Source organism: Bubalus kerabau, chromosome 9 (genome assembly GCF_029407905.1).
Source record: "Bubalus kerabau isolate K-KA32 ecotype Philippines breed swamp buffalo chromosome 9, PCC_UOA_SB_1v2, whole genome shotgun sequence".
NCBI lineage: Eukaryota > Metazoa > Chordata > Mammalia > Artiodactyla > Bovidae > Bubalus > Bubalus kerabau.
The window spans coordinates 57,134,456-57,157,243 of record NC_073632.1 but is presented as its reverse complement, the minus strand read 5'-3'; the positions used below and the strand labels follow the sequence as shown (position 1 = coordinate 57,157,243).

Genomic DNA, 22,788 nt, shown 5'->3' with positions numbered 1-22,788 from the left:
AACATAGCCATGCCCAATTGTTCCTATATTGTCCATGGCTCCTTTCATGCTACAACAGCACAGGTGAGTACCTGAAACATAAGCCCCACAAAGTCTAAAATACTTACTATCTGGCCCTTTCCAGAAAAGTTTTCTGTCTCCAGACCAAGAATAAACTGGTGGCATTTGGTCATATTTTTGTATTAAAGAAAGAACATTGGTTTTTTTAAAGTTCTTTGCTTGTACATGATAAATAATGGAACCCCACTAAGCAGTTCTCTAACGAAGATCAAAGAGGACCAAAACTATAAAATAAATCCAAATAAAGTGATATGAGACCATGGTTAGCCAAGATGCTACACTTGCATGGTCTTATTTGTAAGTGCACAAGTGAAAACAAAGGCAATGTGTTACTTCATTCAGCATAGCATCTCATCTTATCTAAGAAATTAGGATAACAGTGTCTGCCTCATTGGCTGCTGAGAGAAGTCAATGAGATAATAAGTATAAGGTAATTTTAGCAGTTTCAGGTATTTATTGATCATTAAGAAATATATTAATAAGTTACTAATATTCTCATACAATTTAATCATGATTTCTTTTCCATAAAAGTTATTCCTATAACTAAGGACATTTTTTTTTCTGCTCTTTTCTATTTGTTTTTGTTTTATTCTTATTTATTATTTTTTTACTTTACAATATTGTATTGGTTTTGCCATACATTGACATGAATCCGCCATGGGTATACATGTGTTCCCCATCCTGAACCCCCCTCCCTCCTCCCTCCCCATACCATCCCTCTGGGTCATCCCAGTGCACCAGCCCTGAGCATCCTGTATCATGCATCGAAACTGGACTGGCGATTTGTTTTTACATATGATAATATACATGTTTCAATGATGCCATTCTCCCAAATCATCCCACCCTCGCCCTCTCCCACAGAGTCCAAAAGACTGTTCTATACATCTGTGTCTCTTTTGCTGCTAAGGACATTTTCTTGAGGTTAGAATTTTAAAACTGTGCCTTTAAGGGGGAAAAATGCATCAAGAATGCTGAGTGGGCAGTATTCCACTTTCAATTCTAGTTTATCTTTGTTTTATATATTGAGGTTCCAAACAATATTTAGTCTGGGGGAAAAAGAAGATGTCACTGCTTTTAAAATATTTTAAAAACAAAGGACCAGAATTTCATTTTACGTGCCATAAAAGGCTAACAATGTAGAAAAAAAATCCCATAATAATATAAAGTGACCTGAAGAACCATATACAATTTGGCATTGGTTAGCTTTTATGTAAGTAATTATCATGATTCTACATTTTTCTTAACAATCCTTATTGTAACATCTTGAACCTTGGAATTTAAAGTAAGAGCAGTTAATATCCAAATAATATGAAAATTTATTATATATATATATTTCAATTGCTACTACTTCATGAAACAACAGTAATATAACATGTTAATTTCTCACATTATGCAAATAAATTAAAATTTTTGATGCGTGAGAGAAGGTTGGTATTTTTAAATAATTTAAAATCTTAAGGATGAAATTCTTTTTCCTCTTATCTATTTAATAAAAATGGCAAACAAAACAGCATGATCTATCAATATCAGAATGATAGTATTATCTTTGAAAAATTTATGACTTAAATGGTTACCTAGTGGACTAAAATATTACTAAGAAATAAAACCTGTGGATCATTATTTCAGAATTGAAGAACACTTTTAAGACCATAAAATTAATAATTTTAATCATTATGCACTCTAAAAACAGGATAAAGTGTACCTGATGTCCAGCCTTTACTTGCTTCAAAACACTTTCATAACATACTTCATCCATGTTATTCAACTGCTGCACCTTAAAGTTTTTAAAAATGAAAAATATCAAATAGAGCAATTATAAACTGCTTAGCTACAAAACATCTTTACCAATTATGATGCATCTCCTTTTATTTTCAGATTAGCCAGAATGCTGAAACAAGAAGTGCAGTATCAATACGTAATACATAACAACCCATAGGAAGTAAACACAATGTAATTAAAAACTACAAATAAAATACCTCATATGCAACACTTTCAGTGTACTAACTTTATTAAGGATGCCAAGTTTTTTAAAGACAATAATTTTAAGAACAATATTCTAATTAGAGATATTTTAAAATAATTTTAAGTTTCTTTTCACTGTTTTCCCCAGAGAAGCCCATTCTTCAGGCTGTTTTTCTTCTGTTTCATTCCATAAAAATACAGAGCTTTCCTAACTCTCAAAATCAGAGAATATTACCACAGAATATCAAAATGTAAGGAAACTTACTATTTCTGTAATGAATATGGAGTTCAGTAAATATTTTTCTACAGAAACATTTTCCAAATTGATTGGAAATTTAGTATCAAATTCATGAATTTTAAAAAGGTCTCATTTTCTGTATTAATGATGAAATGACTTCCAACCAAAAAAAGGTAAGGTGGTTACCATAAAGCAGGAGGCATGTGACCAAGCTTGCGTCTCTCTATTTAACACTGATTAAGACTTTGCATGGGATGAAAATGTTATAAATCTAAAATGACTATAATTTAGATTCTTTCATTTTAACATTCTGGAACTCTTATGACTTAGTGATTAAGTAAGATGAAATAATCACAAGACAATTGACTCTCCATTAATTATTAAAAAAAAAAACCACCAAAACTCCTCCAAACAAAATTCTCAATCATTAGACACTATTTTCCCATGTTCTTCCACAACAACTGAATCATATCATGAGCTTCTGAAAGAAACTTTCAAAAATCTACAAGGATTTCTTAGTATAAGAAATGACAAATTAACAATGGTTACAATATATTAAACGACACCCTGGGGAGTTGCTTAATTGTTACCAACTGTATATGTCAGCTGAGTGTAAAACTAATGCATTTTAGTTGCCTTCTCCGTTTAGTAAACTAATATGTATAATTAGTTTATTATTTATACTACATAAGATTGATAAAAGTATTTTGTAAATTTTGCCAAATTTCTGAACCTTATAATTACCACAGATCAACATCTCACACCATTCCTTTTATGATTACAATGCTAACATACTGTGGTGAAAATACTTAGAATTTAATTAGGTTTAAGTGATTTAACAATTTCTATGATAAAAATAAGTTCTATGATGGCTGAAAGCATCTGAAAACACTTTATATTTTTCTGTGATAAGCATCTGCTATCATTCAAATTATAAATTGAAAGAACAATCTTATATACAACTCTACATCTGTTCTAATGATACATTAAAATAAACTAAATAATCAAATATATTTTAAGATATAACAAAAAAAAGCAGCAAGTAATACTGAAAAGCACTTGAAACAATCAAAGAAAAGATGCATTTCATAACTATTATTACATCATGAACTATCCTTTGTGTATACATTTTGAAATGGTTCCCCACAATTCTAAACATATCTTAGTTAATAAGCAGATAGAGTACATTAACTGTTGCAGTGATATTGGCTCTTAGTATTTTCTAAGCTAAGTATTTTATTTATAATATTGTAAGGTAAAAATAGCTCGATTTTAGTAACAAAATTATTTTTAGACAAGAAGTAATATAATACACTAAAGACCAAGTTTGACACAGTAACACATGATTCTATCTCATTTTCTTTCATAAAGAGGTCATATGGCCCATGAATCTTCTCCTAAAACTATTTGTTCCATAGGGGGAAACAAGTGTCATGAAACTTAATAAACGTATAAATTTTAAGCAAAATATTCCTTCATGATTCTATAAAAGCCTAAAATAAGCACCCTGATAAAGCAAATGGTACATGGTAATAACATTTAAGGAACATCACAAAAGAATTTCAGAAATTCTGATTGTATATATAATTAATATGATAATTATACAACAAATTAAACAGAACACCTCATTTAGTAGTTGTTATCATGAAATTATTTTTCAATTGTATATATGGTATTACTTATTTTAGATGAATAATATATCATAATATATATTACTGATTTAACTAGAGTCTTTTATTATTTACTGCCTTCAATCCTATCAAAATAACTTCTTGAATATATATATAACTTGTATTCTTAGCTAAGAATACAAAATATTCACTGATAACAGCAATGCAAACTATTACAAGCAGCTTTTTGGAGAGGAGACATTCTCCTACATATAGTTGAGGAAAGGCACTTGATTTTCTTCTAAACTGTCATATTTGTAATGGTGGTCTGAAGTCTCTAATGTCAAACAAGTATTAAACAATACATCAACAAAAATATTTCTAGAAAAGCATAATTTTTTAAAAGAAGTATTTACCTTATTTGCACTTTTAATCCCTAGAAATGTCTGTCCAAGAGGAACAGGTCGAAAACGGCCATCAAAGAAGAAAAGTCCGATGCAGGGATTAACATGTAAAAATGTAGCAACGTCGAGGTAGTTGGGTAAGGTAGCAGAGAGTCCAAGAATTCTTATCATACTCTGCGTGGATTCAACCTATAGGAGTTAAATAACATATAAGATATTAAATAAATTATTTAATTAAGTAATTTATAAATAACATGTATAAATCTTAAATAACATATAAGACTGGATTTGTACTTAGTTTAAAGTAAGCTTTGGTAGTATAAAGTATGAAATATTTGCAGAAAATAAGATCACTAAAGATATCAAGATAAGAGTAACAACACATAGTCCGAAAGATAATATGAAAAAAATTGGCCTAAATTTGGCATGTGTAATGATATAAAAATGATTAAAAATGTATTTTTAGTGTATTTCCTGAACCAGAAAATTCTATTAGTTAAATGGTTTCTTTTGTTTTCCTCCTAAAAATGTAACAAGGCAATTGACATGTGTTAGGAATGACATGTGTTAACTTATAATTTCAAGCATTTAAAGTATATACTCTTTATTCTCAAGTTCAGTAATTTCAAATTCATTTTAAACACAAACACTTAAAAGTCTGAAATAATTAAGGCAGATTCTTTTAGTGTTTTACAAATTTAAATTTAAAATGATATACTGTATAAGGGAGAGTTTGCGTGGAATAACAGCCAAAACTTGGGGGGAAAATTCACAAGTACATTCTCAAAGAACGTACTAAGCTTCATTCTTTGTGGTCATTCAGTTCAGTTCAGTTTCTCAGTCGTATCCGACTCTGCAACCTCATGGACTGCAGCACGCCAGGCTTCCCTGTCTATCACCAACAGCCGGAGCTTGCTTAAACTCAGGTCCACTGAGTCGATGATGTCATCCAACAAACTCAATCTCTGTTGTCCCCTTCTCCCGCCTTCAATTTTTCCCAGCATCAGGGTCTTTTCCAATGAGTCTGCTCTTTGCATCAGGTGGCCAAAGTATTGGAGTTTCAGCTTCAACATCTGTTCTTCCAGTGAATATTCAGGGTTGATTTTCTTTAGGATTGACTGGTGTGATCTTGCAGTCCAAGGGAGTCTTCCCCAACACCACAGCTCAGATGCATCAATTCTTCAGTGCTCACCTTTCTTTATGGTCCAACTCTCACATCCATATATAACTACTGGAAAAACCAGTAGTCCATATAACTTCGTCTATATGGACCTTTGTCAGCAAAGTAATGCCTCTGTTTTTTAGTATGCTGACTAGGCTGGTCACAACTTTTTTTCCAAGAAGCAAGCCTCTTTTAATTTCATGGCTGCAGCCACCATCTGTAGTGATTTTGGAGGCCCCCAAAATAAAATCTGTCATTGTTTCCACATCTATTTGCCATGAAGTGATGGGACTGGATGACATGATCCTAGTTTTTTGAATGTTGAGCTTTAAGCAGCTCTTTCACTATCATCAAGAGGCTCCTTAGTTCCTCTTTACTTTCTGCTATAAGGGTGGTGCCATCTGTACGTCTGAAGTTATTGGTATTTCTCCCAGCAATCTTGATTCCAGCTTGTGCTTCATTCAGTCTGGCATTCTGCATGAGGTACTCTGCATATAAGTTAAATAAGCAGGCTGACAATATACTGCCTTGATGTACTCCTTTCCTAAACTGGAACCAGTCTGCTGTTCCATGTCTAATTCTAATTGTTGCTTCTTGACCTGCATACACATTTCTCAGGAGGCAGATAATGTGGTCTGGAATTCCTATCTCTTGAAGAATTTTCCACAGTTTATTGCGATCCACACAGTCAAAAGCTTTGGTATAATCAATAAAGCAGAAGTGGATGTTTTTTTGGAACTCTCTTGTTTTTTCGATGATCCAGCAGATGTTGGCAATTTGACCTCTGCTTCCTCTGCCTTTTCTAAATTTTTGAATATCTGGAAGTTTACAGTTCAGATATTGCTGAAGCCTGGCTTGGAGAATTTTGAGCATTACTTTGCTAGTGTGTGAGATGAGAGCAATTGTGTGGTAGTTTGAGCATTCTTTGGCATTGCCTTTCTTTGGGATTGGAATGAACACTGACCTTTTCCAGTCCTGTGGCCACTGCTGAGTTTTCCAAATTTGCTGGCATATTGAGTGCAGCACTTTCACAGCATCACCTTTTAGGATTTGAAATAGCTCAACTGGAATTCCATCACCTCCATTAACTTTGTTCGTAGTGATACTTCCTAAGGCCCACTGGACTTCACATTCCAGGATATCTGGCTCTAGGTGAGTGATCACACCATTGTGGTCATCTGGGTCGTGAAGATCTTTTTTGTATAGTTCTGTGTATTCTTGCCACCTCGTCTTAATACCTTCTGCTTCTGTTAGGTCCATACCATTTCTGTCCTTTACTGGCATTCTTTGGAACTCTGCATTGAGGTGGATATATCTTTCCTTTTCTCTTCTGCCTTTTACTTCTCTTTTCTCAGCTATTTTTAAGGCCTCCTCAGACAACTATTTTGCCTTTTTGCATTTGTTTTTCTTGAGGATGGTATTGATCACTGCCTCCTATACAATGTCACGAACCTCCGTCCATAGTTCTTCAGGCACTCTATCACATTTAATCTCTTAAATCTATTTGTCACTTCTACTGTACAACTGTAAGGGATTTGATTTAGGTCATACCTGAATGGTCCAGTGGTTTTGCCTACTTTCTTCAGTTTAAGTCTGAATTTGGCAATAAGGAGTTCATGATGTGATCCACGCTCAGCCCCAGGTCTCGTTTTTGCTGACTGTATAGAGCTTTTCCATCTTTGGCTGCAAAGAATATAATCAATCTGATTTTGGTATTAACCATCTGATGATATCCATGTGCAGACTCATCTCTTGTGTTGTTGGAAGAGTGTGTTTGCTATGACTGGAGCATTCTCTTGGCAAAACTCTGTTAGCCTTTGCCCTGCTTCATTCCATACTCCAAGGCCAAACTTGCCTGATAACCCAGGTATCTCTTGACCTCCTACTTTGGCATTCCAGTCCCCTATGATGAAAAGGACATCTTTTTTTGGTAGTAGTTCTAGAAGGTCTTGTAGGTCATCATAAACTTGTTCAACTTCAGCTTCTTTGGCTTTAGTGGTTGCGGTACAGACTTGGATTACCATGATATTGAATGGTTTAACTTGGAAATGAACAGAGATTATCGTGTCATTTTTGAGACTGCACCCAAGTACTGCATTTCAGATTCTTTGTTGACTATGAGGGCTACTCCATTTCTTCTAAGGGATTCTTGCCCACAGTAGTAGATATAATGGTCATCTGAATTAAATTTGCCGATTCCAGTCCATTTTGGTTCATTGATTCCTAAAATGTAGATGTTAACTCTTGCCATCCTCTTGTGTTCCCTGCTAGGGTGTAATATTTTAATTTTGCTGCTAAACACTGCTGATAACATTGATTAATTTGTTTGCCAGTCATTTATTAAGCTTTTAATGCAGTGCAGGGAAAGCAGGGGTTTAGAGTCTGTAAAAACCACAAAAAAACACTGCAATGTATGCCATTAACAGTAGCACCTTCTAAAAATTGTGAGAACAATGAAGAGGGATGACACGCAGAGGTGACAGCTGTTGTTCTAAGAGAAGAGCAGTTAAGAACGTGGCCAGGAAGAAAGGGGTTTAAGACACTGTACTTGGCAACACTGGTGGTACCAGTTACAGAGGGAGGCAACAGAAATGTAGAAATGATTGTGAGAAATCCTGCAGCCAAGAAGTTTCTCCATTTTACTGCTTATGAACACAGGACACCATCCCATTCTCAATTACGTTTTTATGATGACAGCTTATAGTATTCTGATCTTTTTTCATTTCTAAACATTCTGTAAAGTTTCTTTATCCTTTCTAATTTTGTTCACTCATAGGTTTCCTACTTGTGATTAGGTTTGTTATAAGATTATTTTACTTTTTTTTTTTTTTAAATTTTATTTTATTTTTAAACTTTACATAACTGTATTAGATTTGCCAAATATCAAAATGAATCCGCCACAGGTTTACATGTGTTCCCCATCCTGAACCCTCCTCCCTCCTCCCTCCCCATTCCATCCCTCTGGGTCATCCCAGTGCACCAGCCCCAAGCATCCAGTATCGTGCATTGAACCTGGACTGGCAACTCATTTCATACATGATATTTTACATGTTTCAATGCCATTCTCCCAAATCTTCCCACCCTCTCCCTCTCCCACAGAGTCCATAAGACTGTTCTATACATCAGTGTCTCTTTTGCTGTCTCGTACACAGGGTTATTGTTACCATCTTTCTAAATTCCATATATATGCGTTAGTATACTGTATTGGTGTTTTTCTTTCTGGCTTACTTCACTCTGTATAATAGGCTCCAGTTTCATCCACCTCATTAGAACTGATTCAAATGTATTCTTTTTAATGGCTGAATAATACTCCATTGTGTATATGTACCACAGCTTTCTTATCCATTCATCTGCTGATGGACATCTAGGTTGCTTCCATGTCCTGGCTATTATAAACAGTGCTGCGATGAACATTGGGGTACTCGTGTCTCTTTCCCTTCTGGTTTTCTCAGTGTGTATGCCCAGCAGTGGGATTGCTGGATCATAAGGCATGTCTATTTCCAGTTTTTTAAGGAATCTCCACACTGTTCTCCATAGTGGCTGTACTAGTTTGCATTCCCACCAACAGTGTAAGAGGGTTCCCTTTTCTCCACACCCTCTCCAGCATTTATTACTTGTAGACTTTTGGATCGCAGCCATTCTGACTGGTGTGAAATGGTACCTCATAGTGGTTTTGATTTGCATTTCTCTGATAATGAGTGATGTTGAGCATCTTTTCATGTGTTTGTTAGCCATCTGTATGTCTTCTTTGGAGAAATGTCTATTTAGTTCTTTGGCCCATTTTTTGATTGGGTCATTTATTTTTCTGGAGTTGAGCTGTAGGAGTTGCTTGTATATTCTCGAGATTAGTTGTTTGTCAGTTGCTTCATTTGCTATTATCTTCTCCCATTCTGAAGGCTGTCTTTTCACCTTGCTAATAGTTTCCTTTGATGTGCAGAAGCTTTTAAGGTTAATTAGGTCCCATTTGTTTATTTTTACTTTTATTTCCAATATTCTGGGAGGTGGGTCATAGAGGATCCTGCTGTGATGTATGTCAGAGAGTGTTTTGCCTATGTTCTCCTCTAGGAGTTTTATAGTTTCTGGTCTTACGTTTAGATCTTTAATCCATTTTGAGTTTATTTTTGTGTATGGTGTTAGAAAGTGTTCTAGTTTCATTCTTTTACAAGTGGTTGACCAGAGTTCCCAGCACCACTTGTTAAAGAGATTGTCTTTAATCCATTGTATATTCTTGCCCCCTTTGTCGAAGATAAGGTGTCCATATGTGCGTGGATTTATCTCTGGGCTTTCTATTTTGTTCCATTGATCTATATTTCTGTCTTTGTGCCAGTACCATACTGTCTTGATAACTGTGGCTTTGTAGTAGAGCCTGAAGTCAGGTAGGTTGATTCCTCCAGTTCCATTCTTCTTTCTCAAGATCGCTTTGGCTATTCGAGGTTTTTTGTTTTTCCATACAAATTGTGAAATTATTTGTTCTAGCTCTGTGAAGAATGCTGTTGGTAGCTTGATAGGGATTGCATTGAATCTATAGATTGCTTTGGGTAGTATACTCATTTTCACTACATTGATTCTTCCAATCCATGAACATGGTATATTTCTCCATCTGTTAGTGTCCTCTTTGATTTCTTTCACCAGTGTTTTATAGTTTTCTATATATAGGTCTTTAGATTCTTTAGGTAGATATATTCCTAAGTATTTTATTCTTTCCGTTGCAATGGTGAATGGAATTGTTTCCTTAATTTCTCTTTCTGTTTTCTCATTATTAGTGTATAGGAATGCAAGGGATTTCTGTGTGTTGATTTTATATCCTGCAACTTTACTATAGTCATTGATTAGTTCTAGTAATTTTCTGGTGGAGTCTTTAGGGTTTTCTATGTAGAGGATCATGTCATCTGCAAACAGTGAGAGCTTTACTTCTTCTTTTCCAATTTGGATTCCTTTTATTTCTTTTTCTGCTCTGATTGCTGTGGCCAAAACTTCCAAAACTATGTTGAATAGTAATGGTGAAAGTGGGCACCCTTGTCTTGTTCCTGATTTTAGAGGAAATGCTTTCAATTTTTCACCATTGAGGATAATGTTTGCTGTGGGTTTGTCATATATAGCTTTTATTATGTTGAGGTATGTTCCTTCTATTCCTGCTTTCTGGAGAGTTTTGATCATAAATGGATGTTGAATTTTGTCAAAGGCTTTCTCTGCATCTATTGAGATAATCATATGGTTTTTATTTTTCAATTTGTTAATGTGGTGTATTACATTGATTGATTTGCGGATATTGAAGAATCCTTGCATCCCTGGGATAAAGCCCACTTGGTCATGGTGTATGATCTTTTTAATGTGTTGTTGGATTCTGATTGCTAGAATTTTGTTAAGGATTTTTGCATCTATGTTCATCAGTGATATTGGCCTGTAGTTTTCTTTTTTTGTGGGATCTTTGTCAGGTTTTGGTATTAGGGTGATGGTGGCCTCATAGAATGAGTTTGGAAGTTTACCATCCTCTGCAATTTTCTGGAAGAGTTTGAGCAGGATAGGTGTTAGCTCTTCTCTAAATTTTTGGTAGAATTCAGCTGTGAAGCCGTCTGGACCTAGGCTTTTGTTTGCTGGAAGATTTTTTATTACAGTTTCAATTTCCGTGCTTGTGATGGGTCTGTTAAGATTTTCTATTTCTTCCTGATCGAGTTTTGGAAAGTTGTACTTTTCTAAGAATTTGTCCATTTCTTCCTCATTGTCCATTTTATTGGCATATAATTGTTGATAGTAGTCTCTTATGATCCTTTGTATTTCTGTGTTGTCTGTTGTGATCTCTCCATTTTCATTTCTAATTTTATTGATTTGATTTTTCTCCCTTTGTTTCTTGATGAGTCTGGCTAATGGTTTGTCAATTTTATTTATCCTTTCAAAGAACCAGCTTTTGGTTTTGTTGATTTTTGCTATGGTCTCTTTTGTTTCTTTTGCATTTATTTCTGCTCTAATTTTTAAGATTTCTTTCCTTCTACTAACCCTGGGGTTCTTCATTTCTTCCTTTTCTAGTTGCTTTAGGTGTAGAGTTAGGTTATTTATTTGACTTTTTTCTTGTTTCTTGAGGTGTGCCTGTATTGCTATGAACTTTCCCCTTAGGACTGCTTTTACCGTGTCCCACAGGTTTTGGGTTGTTGTGTTTTCATTTTCATTCATTTCTATGCAAATTTTGATTTCTTTTTTGATTTCTTCTGTGATTTGTTGGTTATTCAGCAGCGTGTTGTTCAGCCTCCATATGTTGGATTTTTTAATAGTTTTTCTCCTGTAATTGAGATCTAATCTTACTGCATTGTGGTCAGAAAAGATGCTTGGAATGATTTCTATTTTTTTGAATTTACCAAGGCTAGCTTTATGGCCCAGGATGTGATCTATCCTGGAGAAGGTTCCATGTGCGCTTGAGAAGAAGGTGAAATTCATTGTTTTGGGATGAAATGTCCTATAGATATCAATTAGGTCTAACTGGTCTATTGTATCGTTTAAAGTTTGTGTTTCCTTGTTAATTTTCTGTTTAGTTGATCTATCCATAGGTGTGAGTGGGGTATTAAAGTCTCCCACTATTATTGTGTTATTGTTAATTTCTTCTTTCATACTTGTTAGCATTTGTCTTACATACTGCGGTGCTCCCGTGTTGGGTGTATATATATTTATAATTGTTATATCTTCTTCTTGGATTGATCCTTTGATCATTATGTAGTGACCATCTTTGTCTCTTTTCACAGTCTTTGTTTTAAAGTCTATTTTATCTGATATGAGGATTGCTACTTCTGCTTTCTTTTGGTCCCTATTCGCATGGAAAATCTTTTTCCAGCCCTTCACTTTCAGTCTGTATGTGTCCCCTGTTTTGAGGTGGGTCTCTTGTAGACAACATATGCAGGGGTCTTGTTTTTGTATCCATTCAGCCAGTCTTTGTCTTTTGGTTGGGGCATTCAACCCATTTACGTTTAAGGTAATTACTGATAAGTATGACCCCGTTGCCATTTACTTTATTGTTTTGGGTTCGAATTTATACACAATTTTTGTGTTTCCTGTCTAGAGAATATCCTTTAGTATTTGTTGGAGAGCTGGTTTGGTGGTGCAGAATTCTCTCAGCTTTTGCTTGTCTGAAAAGCTTTTGATTTCTCCTTCATACTTGAATGAGATCCTTGCTGGGTACAATAATCTGGACTGTAGGTTATTTTCTTTCATCACTTTAAGTATGTCTTGCCATTCCCTCCTGGCTTGAAGAGTTTCTATTGAAAGATCAGCTGTTATCCTTATGGGAATTCCCTTGTGTGTTATTTGTTGTTTTTCCCTTGCTGCTTTTAATATTTGTTCTTTGTGTTTGATCTTTGTTAATTTGATTACTATGTGTCTTGGGGTGTTTCGCCTTGGGTTTATCCTGTTTGGGACTCTCTGGGTTTCTTGGACTTGGGTGATTATTTCCTTCCCCATTTTAGGGAAGTTTTCAACTATTATCTCCTCAAGTATTTTCTCATGGTCTTTCTTTTTGTCTTCTTCTTCTGGGACCCCTATGATTCGAATGTTGTAGCGTTTAATATTGTCCTGGAGGTCTCTGAGATTGTCCTCATTTCTTTTAATTCGTTTTTCTTTTATCCTCTCTGATTCATTTATTTCTACCATTCTATCTTCTAATTCACTAATCCTATCTTCTGCCTCTGTTATTCTACTATTTGTTGCCTCCAGAGTGTTTTTAATTTCACTTATTGCATTATTCATTATATATTGACTCTTTTTTATTTCTTCTAAGTCCTTGTTAAACCTTTCTTGCATCCTCTCAATCCTTGCCTCCAGGCTATTTATCTGTGATTCCATTTTAATTTCAAGATTTTGGATCAATTTCACTATCATTATTCGGAATTCTTTATCAGGTAGATTCCCTATCTCTTCCTCTTTTGTTTGGTTTGGTGGGCATTTATCCTGTTCCTTTATCTGCTGGCTATTCCTCTGTCTCTTCATCTTGTTTAAATTGCTGAGTTTGGGGTGTCCTTTCTGTATTCTGGCAGTTTGTGGAGTTCTCTTTATTGTGGCGTTTCCTCGCTGTGTGTGGGTTTGTACAGGTGGCTTGTCAAGGTTTCCTGGTTAGGGAAGCTTGTGTCGATGTTCTAGTGGATGGAGCTGTATTTCTTCTCTCTGGAGTGTAATGAAATGTCCAGTAATGTGTTATGAGATGTCTATGGTTTTGGGGTGACTTTGGGCAGCCTGTATCTTGAAGCTCAGGGCTGTGTTCCTTTGTTGCTGGAGAATTTGCTTGTTATGTCTTTCCCTGGAACTTGTTGGCCCTTGTGTGGTGCTTGGTTTCAGTGTCGGTATGGAGGCGTTTGATGAGCTCCTGTCAATTAATGTTCCTTGGAGTCAGGAGTTCCCTGGAGTCAGGGATTGGACTTAAGCCTCCTACTTCCAGTTATCGGTCTTAATTTTACAGTAGTTTCAAAACTTCTCCTTCTATACAGCACCACTGATAAAACATCTACGTTAAAGATGAAAAGTTTCTCTACTGTGAGGGTCACTCAGAGAGGTTCACAGCGTTACATGGAGAAGAGAAGAGGGAGGAGGGAGTTAGAGGTGACCCAAATGAGATGAGGTGGAATCAATAGTGGAGAGAGTGGGCTAGCCAGTAGTCACTTCCTTATGTGCACTCCACAACTGGACCACTCAGAGATGTTCACGGAGTTATACAGGGAAGAGAAGAAGGAGGCAGGAGACAGAGGTGGCCAGAAGGATAAAAGGGGGAAATGAAAAGGCGGGAGACATATCCAGCCAGTAATCAGTTCCTTAAGTGTTCTCCACCGTCTGGAACACACAGAAATTCACAGAGTTGGGTAGAGTAGAGAGGGGTTAGGGAGGAGATACAGGTGACCTGGTGGAGAAAATGGAGAGTCCAAAGGGAGAGAGAGCAGTCAAGCCAGTAATCTCGTACACTAGTGAAAAATGGGTCCTGAAGATTGGGTTCTTAAAGGTACAAAATTGGTAACAAATACATAAAAACAAAAATTAGAAATCTAGAGTAGAGTTTGGAATTTCAAAAATGCGATGTTAATGAAAAGGAGAAGGAAAAGAAAGAGAGAAAAAATGAACAAAGAAAAACAAACAAGGTCGTGAAAGTAATAAAGAAACTACAGGTACAAAATTGATAACTAATACCAAACAGCAAAAATTAAAAATCTAGAGTAGAGTTTGGAATTTCAAAAATACAACGTTAAAAAAAAAAAAAAAAAAAAGAAGAAGAATAAAAATAAAGAGAGAAAACAAACAAACCAACAAAAACACTGTCGCAAAAATTATAAAGAAAATACAGGTACAAAATTGATATCAAATACCAAAAAGCATAAATTAAAAATCTTGAGTAGAGTTTGGAATTGCAGATATACGATGTTATATAAAAGACGAAGAGAGAGAAACAGAGGAAAAAAAAAGTCACAGCAATTATGAAAAAAACTATAGGTACAAAATTGATAACATATATCAAAAGGCTAAAATTAAAAATCTAGAGTAGAGTTTGGAATTTCAAAAATGCAATGTTAAAGAAAAGAAGAAAAAGAAAAAAGAAAAAAAAAAACAAAAAACAAACAAAAAAAAACCACGGTCAAAAAATTATAAAATATATATATGAAGTTTGCTGAAGAAGAAAAAAAAAAAAAATAGGGTCTTTTTTTTTTTTTTTTGCAAAGTAATAGTTATAAAAGTGAAAATTAAAGGACAATAGAGGACTTAAAAAAAATTTTTTTTAATTAAAAAAAAAAAAGAAAGAAAGAAAGATTGATCGTAAAAATAGTAAAAATATATCTAGGTCTTTCTCTGGTTTTGTAGTGAGTATTGTGGGTTCAGTTCATTTTTGGCAGTTCCTTAGTCCGACTTTTATTTCTCAAGATCTATAGGCCCCTTCCTATGTAATCCATAGTAACCACAGGGTTTTAATCTATGGCCTGTAGCTTCCAAGGCGTTTCCCTCTGTTATAGCTTCTTCTGTTTGCTGGTCTCTTCATTGTCTGGTTCCCGCCCTGACACAAAGGGGACGGTGGAGGACCCTATTTTTTTTTTTTTTTTAATTTAGGCTCACTTGTTCAGCCGCGCTGTGGGGAGGGAGGGAGGGATGCTGCAAACAGATAACACTGGCGTGCGCTCGCAGTGCCTCGGCCACACTGGGTCTGCCCCCGCTCACGGCGCGTGTAACCTCCCTGCCCACACTGCTTGGGCTCTAGGTTGTTCCGCCGGGAACAATCAGAGGCCGGCCCTGGACTGAGCTCCCAGGTCCAAGCCGCTCAGGTTCAGGCACTCGGGTAGTCCTCAGAGGCGCAGACTCGGTTGGGCCTGCGTTTTGTGTTCTTCCCAGGTCGAGCAGCTCAGGTGATGAGGTGTTTGGCGGGAGCCAATGCTGCGACTTATCGCCTCCCCGCCACTCGGTTATCTGGGTGTAAAACCGGCGCACCTTCTCAGGCAGATGTTGACCGTCCAGACCCCCAAGAAGTTTTAGTTAGCAAAGAAGCCTGCTTACAGTTTTATAGATAGTGTCTCTCTGGGGCTGCGATTGCCCCCTTCCGGCTCTGGCTGCCTGTCACCGGAGGGGGAAGGTCTGCAGCCGGCTATCTCTGTTCAGTCCTTTGTTCTGTGCGCGGGCCTGGCGGTGTCTTAGGTTAGGGCTGGCTTTTCGCGTGGTAGATATCCCACAGTCTGGTTTGCTAGCCCAAATTATTTCGCTCAGATAGCGCTCAGGACATTCGGCCCAATTCTTACTCTAAGGGACACAGCCCGTGCTGCACTTCCCTGCCCAGCCCCCGCTTGCTAATGCCGTGTGCAGGCGTCTGCGCTGCTTCTCCGCTGGGGGAGTTACCGTAGGGCTCACAATCCGCGATTTTTAATTGTTTATTTTTTTTTTTCCCCTCCCTTTTATGTTGCCCTCTGTGCTTCCAAAGCTCGGCACAGATTCGGCAGTGAGAGGGTTTCCTGGTGTTTGGAAACTTCTCTCTTTTTAAGACTCCCTTCCCGGGACGGAACTCCGTCCCTCCCTCTTTTGTCTCTTTTTTTGCCTTTTATATTTTTTCCTACCTCCTTTCGAAGAGTTGGGCTGCTTTTCTGGGTGCCTGATGTCCTCTGCCGGCATTCAGAAGTTGTTTTGTGGAATTTACTCGACGTTTAAATGCTCTTTTGATGAATTTGTGGGGGAGAAAGTGTTCTCCCCGTCCTACTCCTCCGCCATCTTGGCTCCTCCCCAAGATTATTTTACTTTTTTAAAAACTAGCTTTAAAAATATTTTTATAGGACTCTAGTTAATAAATCTAGTTTATTGTTTTTCTATTTTGTATTTTATTTTACTTTTTCAACTTTAGTATTTTTCCATTTTTTAGCAATTCTATTTAATATTATCTAACAGTTAAAATTTAATAATTAACCTATTATAGTCCCTACATATCTGTTTCATTTTAGAGTATAATTTGAACTCTGAATTATAAATTTGTCTGTACTAAGTAAACTTTCATTATTTTCTAATAAGAGTGTTGTCTCTCTCTTTTCCTTCTATGAGCACTTGCTGAGCTCTAAGTGTCAGAAGAATAGTCTTTCAAATGGTTGGGTTTTATATCAATTTATCAAATCCAAAGTGTAGAAGGTATGTGTGTATGTTTGTGTCTATATCTATCTGTATATACACACATATATGTGTGTTTGTATGTAGATAGGAATAGATATATATATATTTGTGCGTATATAGTTTTTTATCATATAGAATTTCTTTCTAAATTTCTATTGTATTTTGCTGTTGTTGTTCAGTAGCTCAGTTGTGTCCAACTCTTTGCTATCCCATGGAGTGCAGCACACCAGGCTTCCCTGTCCTTCACTATCTCCCAGAGTTTGCTTAAATTCATGTCCACTGAGTGGGTGATGCTATCTAACCATCTCATCCTATATTTTTATATATTTACTAGGCTTCCATGTAAAAGTCTAATTTTAAAAACGGCTTCTTACCTGGGAAAAAGTTTGAAAATAGCTGACGTGATTTAAGTACACATGACTTAGAATGAATTTGGTAAGCTAATTAACTTGAAACAAATTCCTTTATGAAAGAATGCATAAAAAAAGATTCTCAATCTGTAACAAAAAACTATACAGTACTATTTTTTTTAATCTAGGAATGTTTAATGTTCTTGCTATCATAAATAAAATAAGGGGATTCATGGGATATACTTATTTGAGCATATATTTTAATTATTTTTTTAAGTTTTTTATGACTTTCTTAGTCAAAAGTTGCTTGCCTCATATTAGTATCTTCAAGTTACTATACCTAAATGAGCAGCTCCCAACATTGGATTTCACCTTGAATATTTCAACATAGTGCATACAGTGGCTGGGAAAATCCAAGGTCCTATACTCCCTGACACAAATATCACTTACAGGAACTAAGAGAAAATTTGGCCCTGTCCCTTCCAAACTCATTCTGTAAGCAGGACAAAAATGAATCTTCTTACTCATTGTACTGGGTTATATATCTGGGCTTATTTGAGGATTAAATAAAACACTATGAGATATACACATAGCTTCCCAAGCAAACCCAACCTAAGCCAAGGAACCCTACGCAAGGGGAACAGATGACCCTACCTGTTATTTAAGAAGTCTCCTTTACATATTATAATGAGACTCCTTTACGCCATTAGAATGCTGTTTTGAAATACATTTACTGATTTGGCCGTACTACATCTTACCTGCGGCACATGTGACCTTGCTCTTCATTGCGCTATGCAGGATCTTTTAGTTGCAGCATACAGGGATTTTTAGTTGTGGCATGCAGGACCTAGCTCCCTGACAGGGACTGAACACGGGGCCCCTGCATTGGGAGCATGGAGTCCTAGCCATGGGACCACCAGGGAAGCCCCTAGAATAATTTTAATTATGCCATAGTTCTATTTACTATTGGTGGTGATTTGAAAGAATATCAAAGTAATTTTTAGTATTAAAATAATTTAACACATAACTTATTGAGTATATTTTTAATGTCTTTTGATGTTAAATACATGACACCTTGCAAACATTAGAGATATTTTTCTGCTAAACCCCCATTTTAAAACTGTTACCTTTTTATTCTAAAAATAATCTATTATACTCATAAATCTGTATGAGAAATATTTTCCTTTAAATATGGATAATTTGAAACTTTATGTCTTAAACCACATCTTGAAACTCTACACACTATAGAGTAATCTGAAAATATTAATAGTTGAAAACTAAAAAAAGTTAACATTTTGCAGTTTCTTCTTTATCATTAGCCCAAAAAATAGGCAGTAAATTTTTATAGCATTTTCCCTCACATAAAATCTAAGTTTGGACAAAGTCTCCCTACTTACTGAAAGCAAATTTAGTTAAAACAACTAATGTTAGTTCAATGTTAAATACAACAGATTTGGGTTTAATTCTACTTTTCTCTTTTCCAAATCTCTCTCATGCCAAGGATGTTGTGAATTTAGTGCCTAATATCATCATGTAATTTTAGAACCTGAACAGAATCTACATCGCATTAGAAAAGCTCCCTATGGTGTGTCTATGTTAGTTACAAAGTGCCATGTGAAGCACTGCCATCTACTGGGAATGTCTGCTAATCACAGGAACAAACAAAAATAGGAACTTCCCTTTTTATAAAAATATTTATGAGCACTGCACTGCACTAATACACTGGAAATATGAGGAGAAGCATATAGATCATTCTGTCAAGGAGATTAAAATCTAGTGAGGGGCACAAATAAAGACAGAATTAACTATAACAAGTTGTGAAATTATAAGGAAGACTGTGGTAAGTGCTAAAAATGTGCAAAGAAAGGGAATACAGAGGGAACACAGAAAAGGTGGAATTCATGCTGAGCGGGGAACTAGGAAACACTTCATAGAAGAAGTGATACTGGGCAGATTCTAAAGAACAGTAGGTTTTCAACAGATAGATCTGCAGAGTGATAATACACAATTTTGCATTTACAACCCTTAATCTCATAAAATAAAGATACATTCTGACTTAAGTAAGATTAGTTTCATCTCTGAAAGAGATGGGAAAAAAAGAGGCATTGGAAAAAAAACTGGAGAAGGAAAAAATTTGGTTCTGTGCGGTTGGAACCTAAGTAGCTAAGGAATAGAATGGAAAAGTTAAAATTAAACAAATAGATCAGGGTTTTAATAGACTTTTAAGACCAGCTAAGGTATTTAAACATTTTTCTTAAGATAAACAAACAGCAAGTCAGCAAAGATTTATGAGCATAGTACTGATAAACTATACAATTGGAATTTGGCTATATTATGAAGATGCTAATGTGCAGGATGAATTAATATTTTATATATTTAAATATTGCTGTACTATGTTGAGTTGCTCAGTTGTGTCTGACTCCGCCAGGCTCCTCTGCCCATGGGATTCTCCAGCAAGAATACTGGAGTGGGTTGCCATGCCCTCCTCTAGGGGATCTTCCCAACCCAGGGGTTGAACCCAGATCTCCTGCTTGCAGGTGGATTCTTTTACCATCTGAGCCACCAGGGAAGCCCAAGAATACTGGAATGGGTAGTCTATCCTTTCGCCAGGGGATCTTCCCAACCCAAGAATAGAACCGGGGTCTCCTGCATTGCAGGTTTCTTTATCAGCTGAATTACCAAGGATATTTACATATTATATATCCATATTACATACAACATATGATATGTTCCTGTATCTTCTTTTAACATGGTATATTTATAATTGCACTACATATAATTGAAAAATAATATACAATTTTATATATTTTACATCATATAGTTTATAAACTACATATAGAAAATTATACTATTAAAAATTCATATATTACAACATATTTATGAATTTTAATGAATGTCTCAAAGTATATATGATACAAATGTGTGTGTGTCTGTGTACATGTGTATACAAGCAGCACTCCTGCAATCTATTTTCTCCCTCAATTGGGAATGCTCAAGAAAGAAAGATGCCCTGGTCAAACTCCCTTGAAAACATGCTACTGATAGTCCTCTCGGCAATTATACTAATGGTATTTACTTGACCTCTAATGCTCTATAGTTGCAGGAAAGCCTTATCTTTGTAATGCTTTTAGCTGATGGACATGGTCTCTCCAGATAGCTCAATGCAAACAAACCAGGAATGTATGGAGTCATGTGGCCTGGGCTCCCTGAAAAACATCACTAAGCTATGTACATATCAAGGTACCAAATCAAAACATCTCATGATCAGGAAGTATCACCATGGAAGTAGGACCTCCTGTTAACCACAAACTCACTTTACCCCATATGCTAATCATATGCACTGCTTTGTATGTCAAACATATCTCAATAAAGCTGTTAAAGTTTTTATTTAAAAATCTCATGATCAAAATACCTCTCTTTTGCATAAATGATGCCTGGAATGATTCTTTTCAAGACTTCACAAGTAAACTAACTGCCAGAGCAAAAGAAGAGAACAGAGGCGGCAGCTGCAGACTTTTCACAACCACGTGTATTCTTGACGCTGTTCTAAGTTGAGTATTAGCTAAAATCTCGGACTTCTGTGTGTGTGTGTCTACGTGAATATTTCAACTCTTTGTATTCTGTGTCTGCATGTCTGTATGTATGTATGCACATATTTTTATATGGTAAAAAGTGAACATGTCCTAAAAAGTTCTCTAATTCCATCCCTACTATAAAACCACTTTTACACTTATTGCATATGCTTTCACATCTATGCACCCTACTCTACCCAGCTTAAAAATCTAAATGGAGGCAAGAAATTTGTTAACTACATCCACATCCACCTAGAACCATGAAGCTGGCACACAGCAGGTACTTAACAAATGTTCAGTAAATGAGTGAATGAGAATATAAATATATTGCTTTTTTTTTTTTTTTCCTGGGATTGTGCTATATATATAGGACCCAGTTTGCCTTCTTAATGAAGAATATAACCTGGATATCTTTTAAGTCTGGTTCTTATAGCTCTGCCTCATTCTTCTTAAAAGACTGCAAAGTAGCATTTTATTTGATGACTGTAATAAGATTTATTCAATCATATTTTCTTTTGTTGAATATTTGGGTTGTTTCCTACATATTTTACATTAACAAGAAAGCATCAGTGAATACTGGTGTTACTATATCTATGTTTCTATGCTATTATTTCCATAGGTTAGACCTCTAGAAGGAAAAGCATAGTTTAGTGAGAGTTTTCAAATTACATTCTTTTTCACTTTTGCCAATCTAATGGAAGAGGAATGTCTCAAGTTAATTTGGATTCTTTTTAAGCTTCTTTTCTATGATTTTCAGTATTTTTATTTCTACCGTAAAGTGCTTTTTCCAAATTTTCAAAAAATTTGTATTTCTTACTATCAACAACCTCAGATATGCAGATGGTCCTGTCACTCTAATGGCAGAAGATAAAGAGGAACTAAAGAGACTCCTGATGAAAGAGTCTTGGTGAAAAGGCTGGCTTGAAACTCAGCATTCAAAAAACTAAGGCCATGGCATCTGGTCCCCTCACTTCATGGCATAAAGATGGGGAAACAACCGAAACAGTGACAGACTCTATTTTCTTGGGCTCCAAAATCACTGCAGATGGTGACTGAGCCATGAAATTAAAAGATGCTTACTCCTTGGAAGGAAAGCTATGAGAAATCTAGACAGCATATTAAAAAGTATAGACATTACTTTGCCAGCAAAGATCCATACAGTCAAAGCTACGGTTTTTCTAGTAGTCATGTATGGATGTAAGAGTTGGACCATAAAGGCTGAATGCTGAAGAATTGATGCTTTCGAATTGTGGTGCTGGAGAAGACTCTGGAGAGTCCCTTGGACTGCAAGGAGATCAAAGCAGTCAATCCTAAAGGAAATCAGTCCTGAATAATCATTGGAAGAACTGATGCTGAAGCTCCAATACTTTGGCCACCTGATGCGAAGAGTTGCGTCATTAGAAAAGACTGATGCTGGGAAAGACTGAAAGCAAAAGAAAAGTGGGGCATGGATAAGACAGATAGCATTGGATGGTTAGACAGCATTACCGACTCAGTGGACATGAATTTGAGCAAACTGGGAGATAGTGAAAGACAGAGGAGCCTGACGTGCTACAGTCCACGGGGTTACAAAGAGTAGGACATGACTTAGTGGCTGAACAACAAATATTTATTAGTTTACCACAATCTTTTAATTACAAAGGACATCTAAGCTTATTTTATGTGTGACAAATAATTTCTATTATTCTTACATTTTATCTTTTTGGATCTTTACTGGTCAAAAGTTTTTAATGCATATTCAAATGAGTCACGTTTCCTTTATAGCCTTTGGAGTTTTATACTTTGCATAGAGTGTATCCCAGAGAAGGCAATGGCATCCCACTCCAGTACTCTTG

The 22,788-nt window shown here is 35.9% G+C and overlaps 1 protein-coding gene across 6 annotated transcripts in view; it reads right to left on the bottom strand.

Annotated features, from left to right (window-relative positions):
- Nucleotides 1-22,788, bottom strand: part of ASCC3 (activating signal cointegrator 1 complex subunit 3) — a 351,170-nt gene that overhangs the window by 197,093 nt on the left and 131,289 nt on the right. For all 6 annotated transcript variants that reach the window (XM_055535388.1, XM_055535387.1, XM_055535391.1 and 3 more), the window contains 2 exons: nucleotides 4,287-4,463; nucleotides 1,763-1,834 (listed from right to left, as the gene is read on the bottom strand). In XM_055535388.1, coding sequence (XP_055391363.1) covers nucleotides 1,763-1,834; nucleotides 4,287-4,463 — 249 coding nt within the window. The remainder of the gene's footprint in view (nucleotides 1-1,762; nucleotides 1,835-4,286; nucleotides 4,464-22,788) is intronic.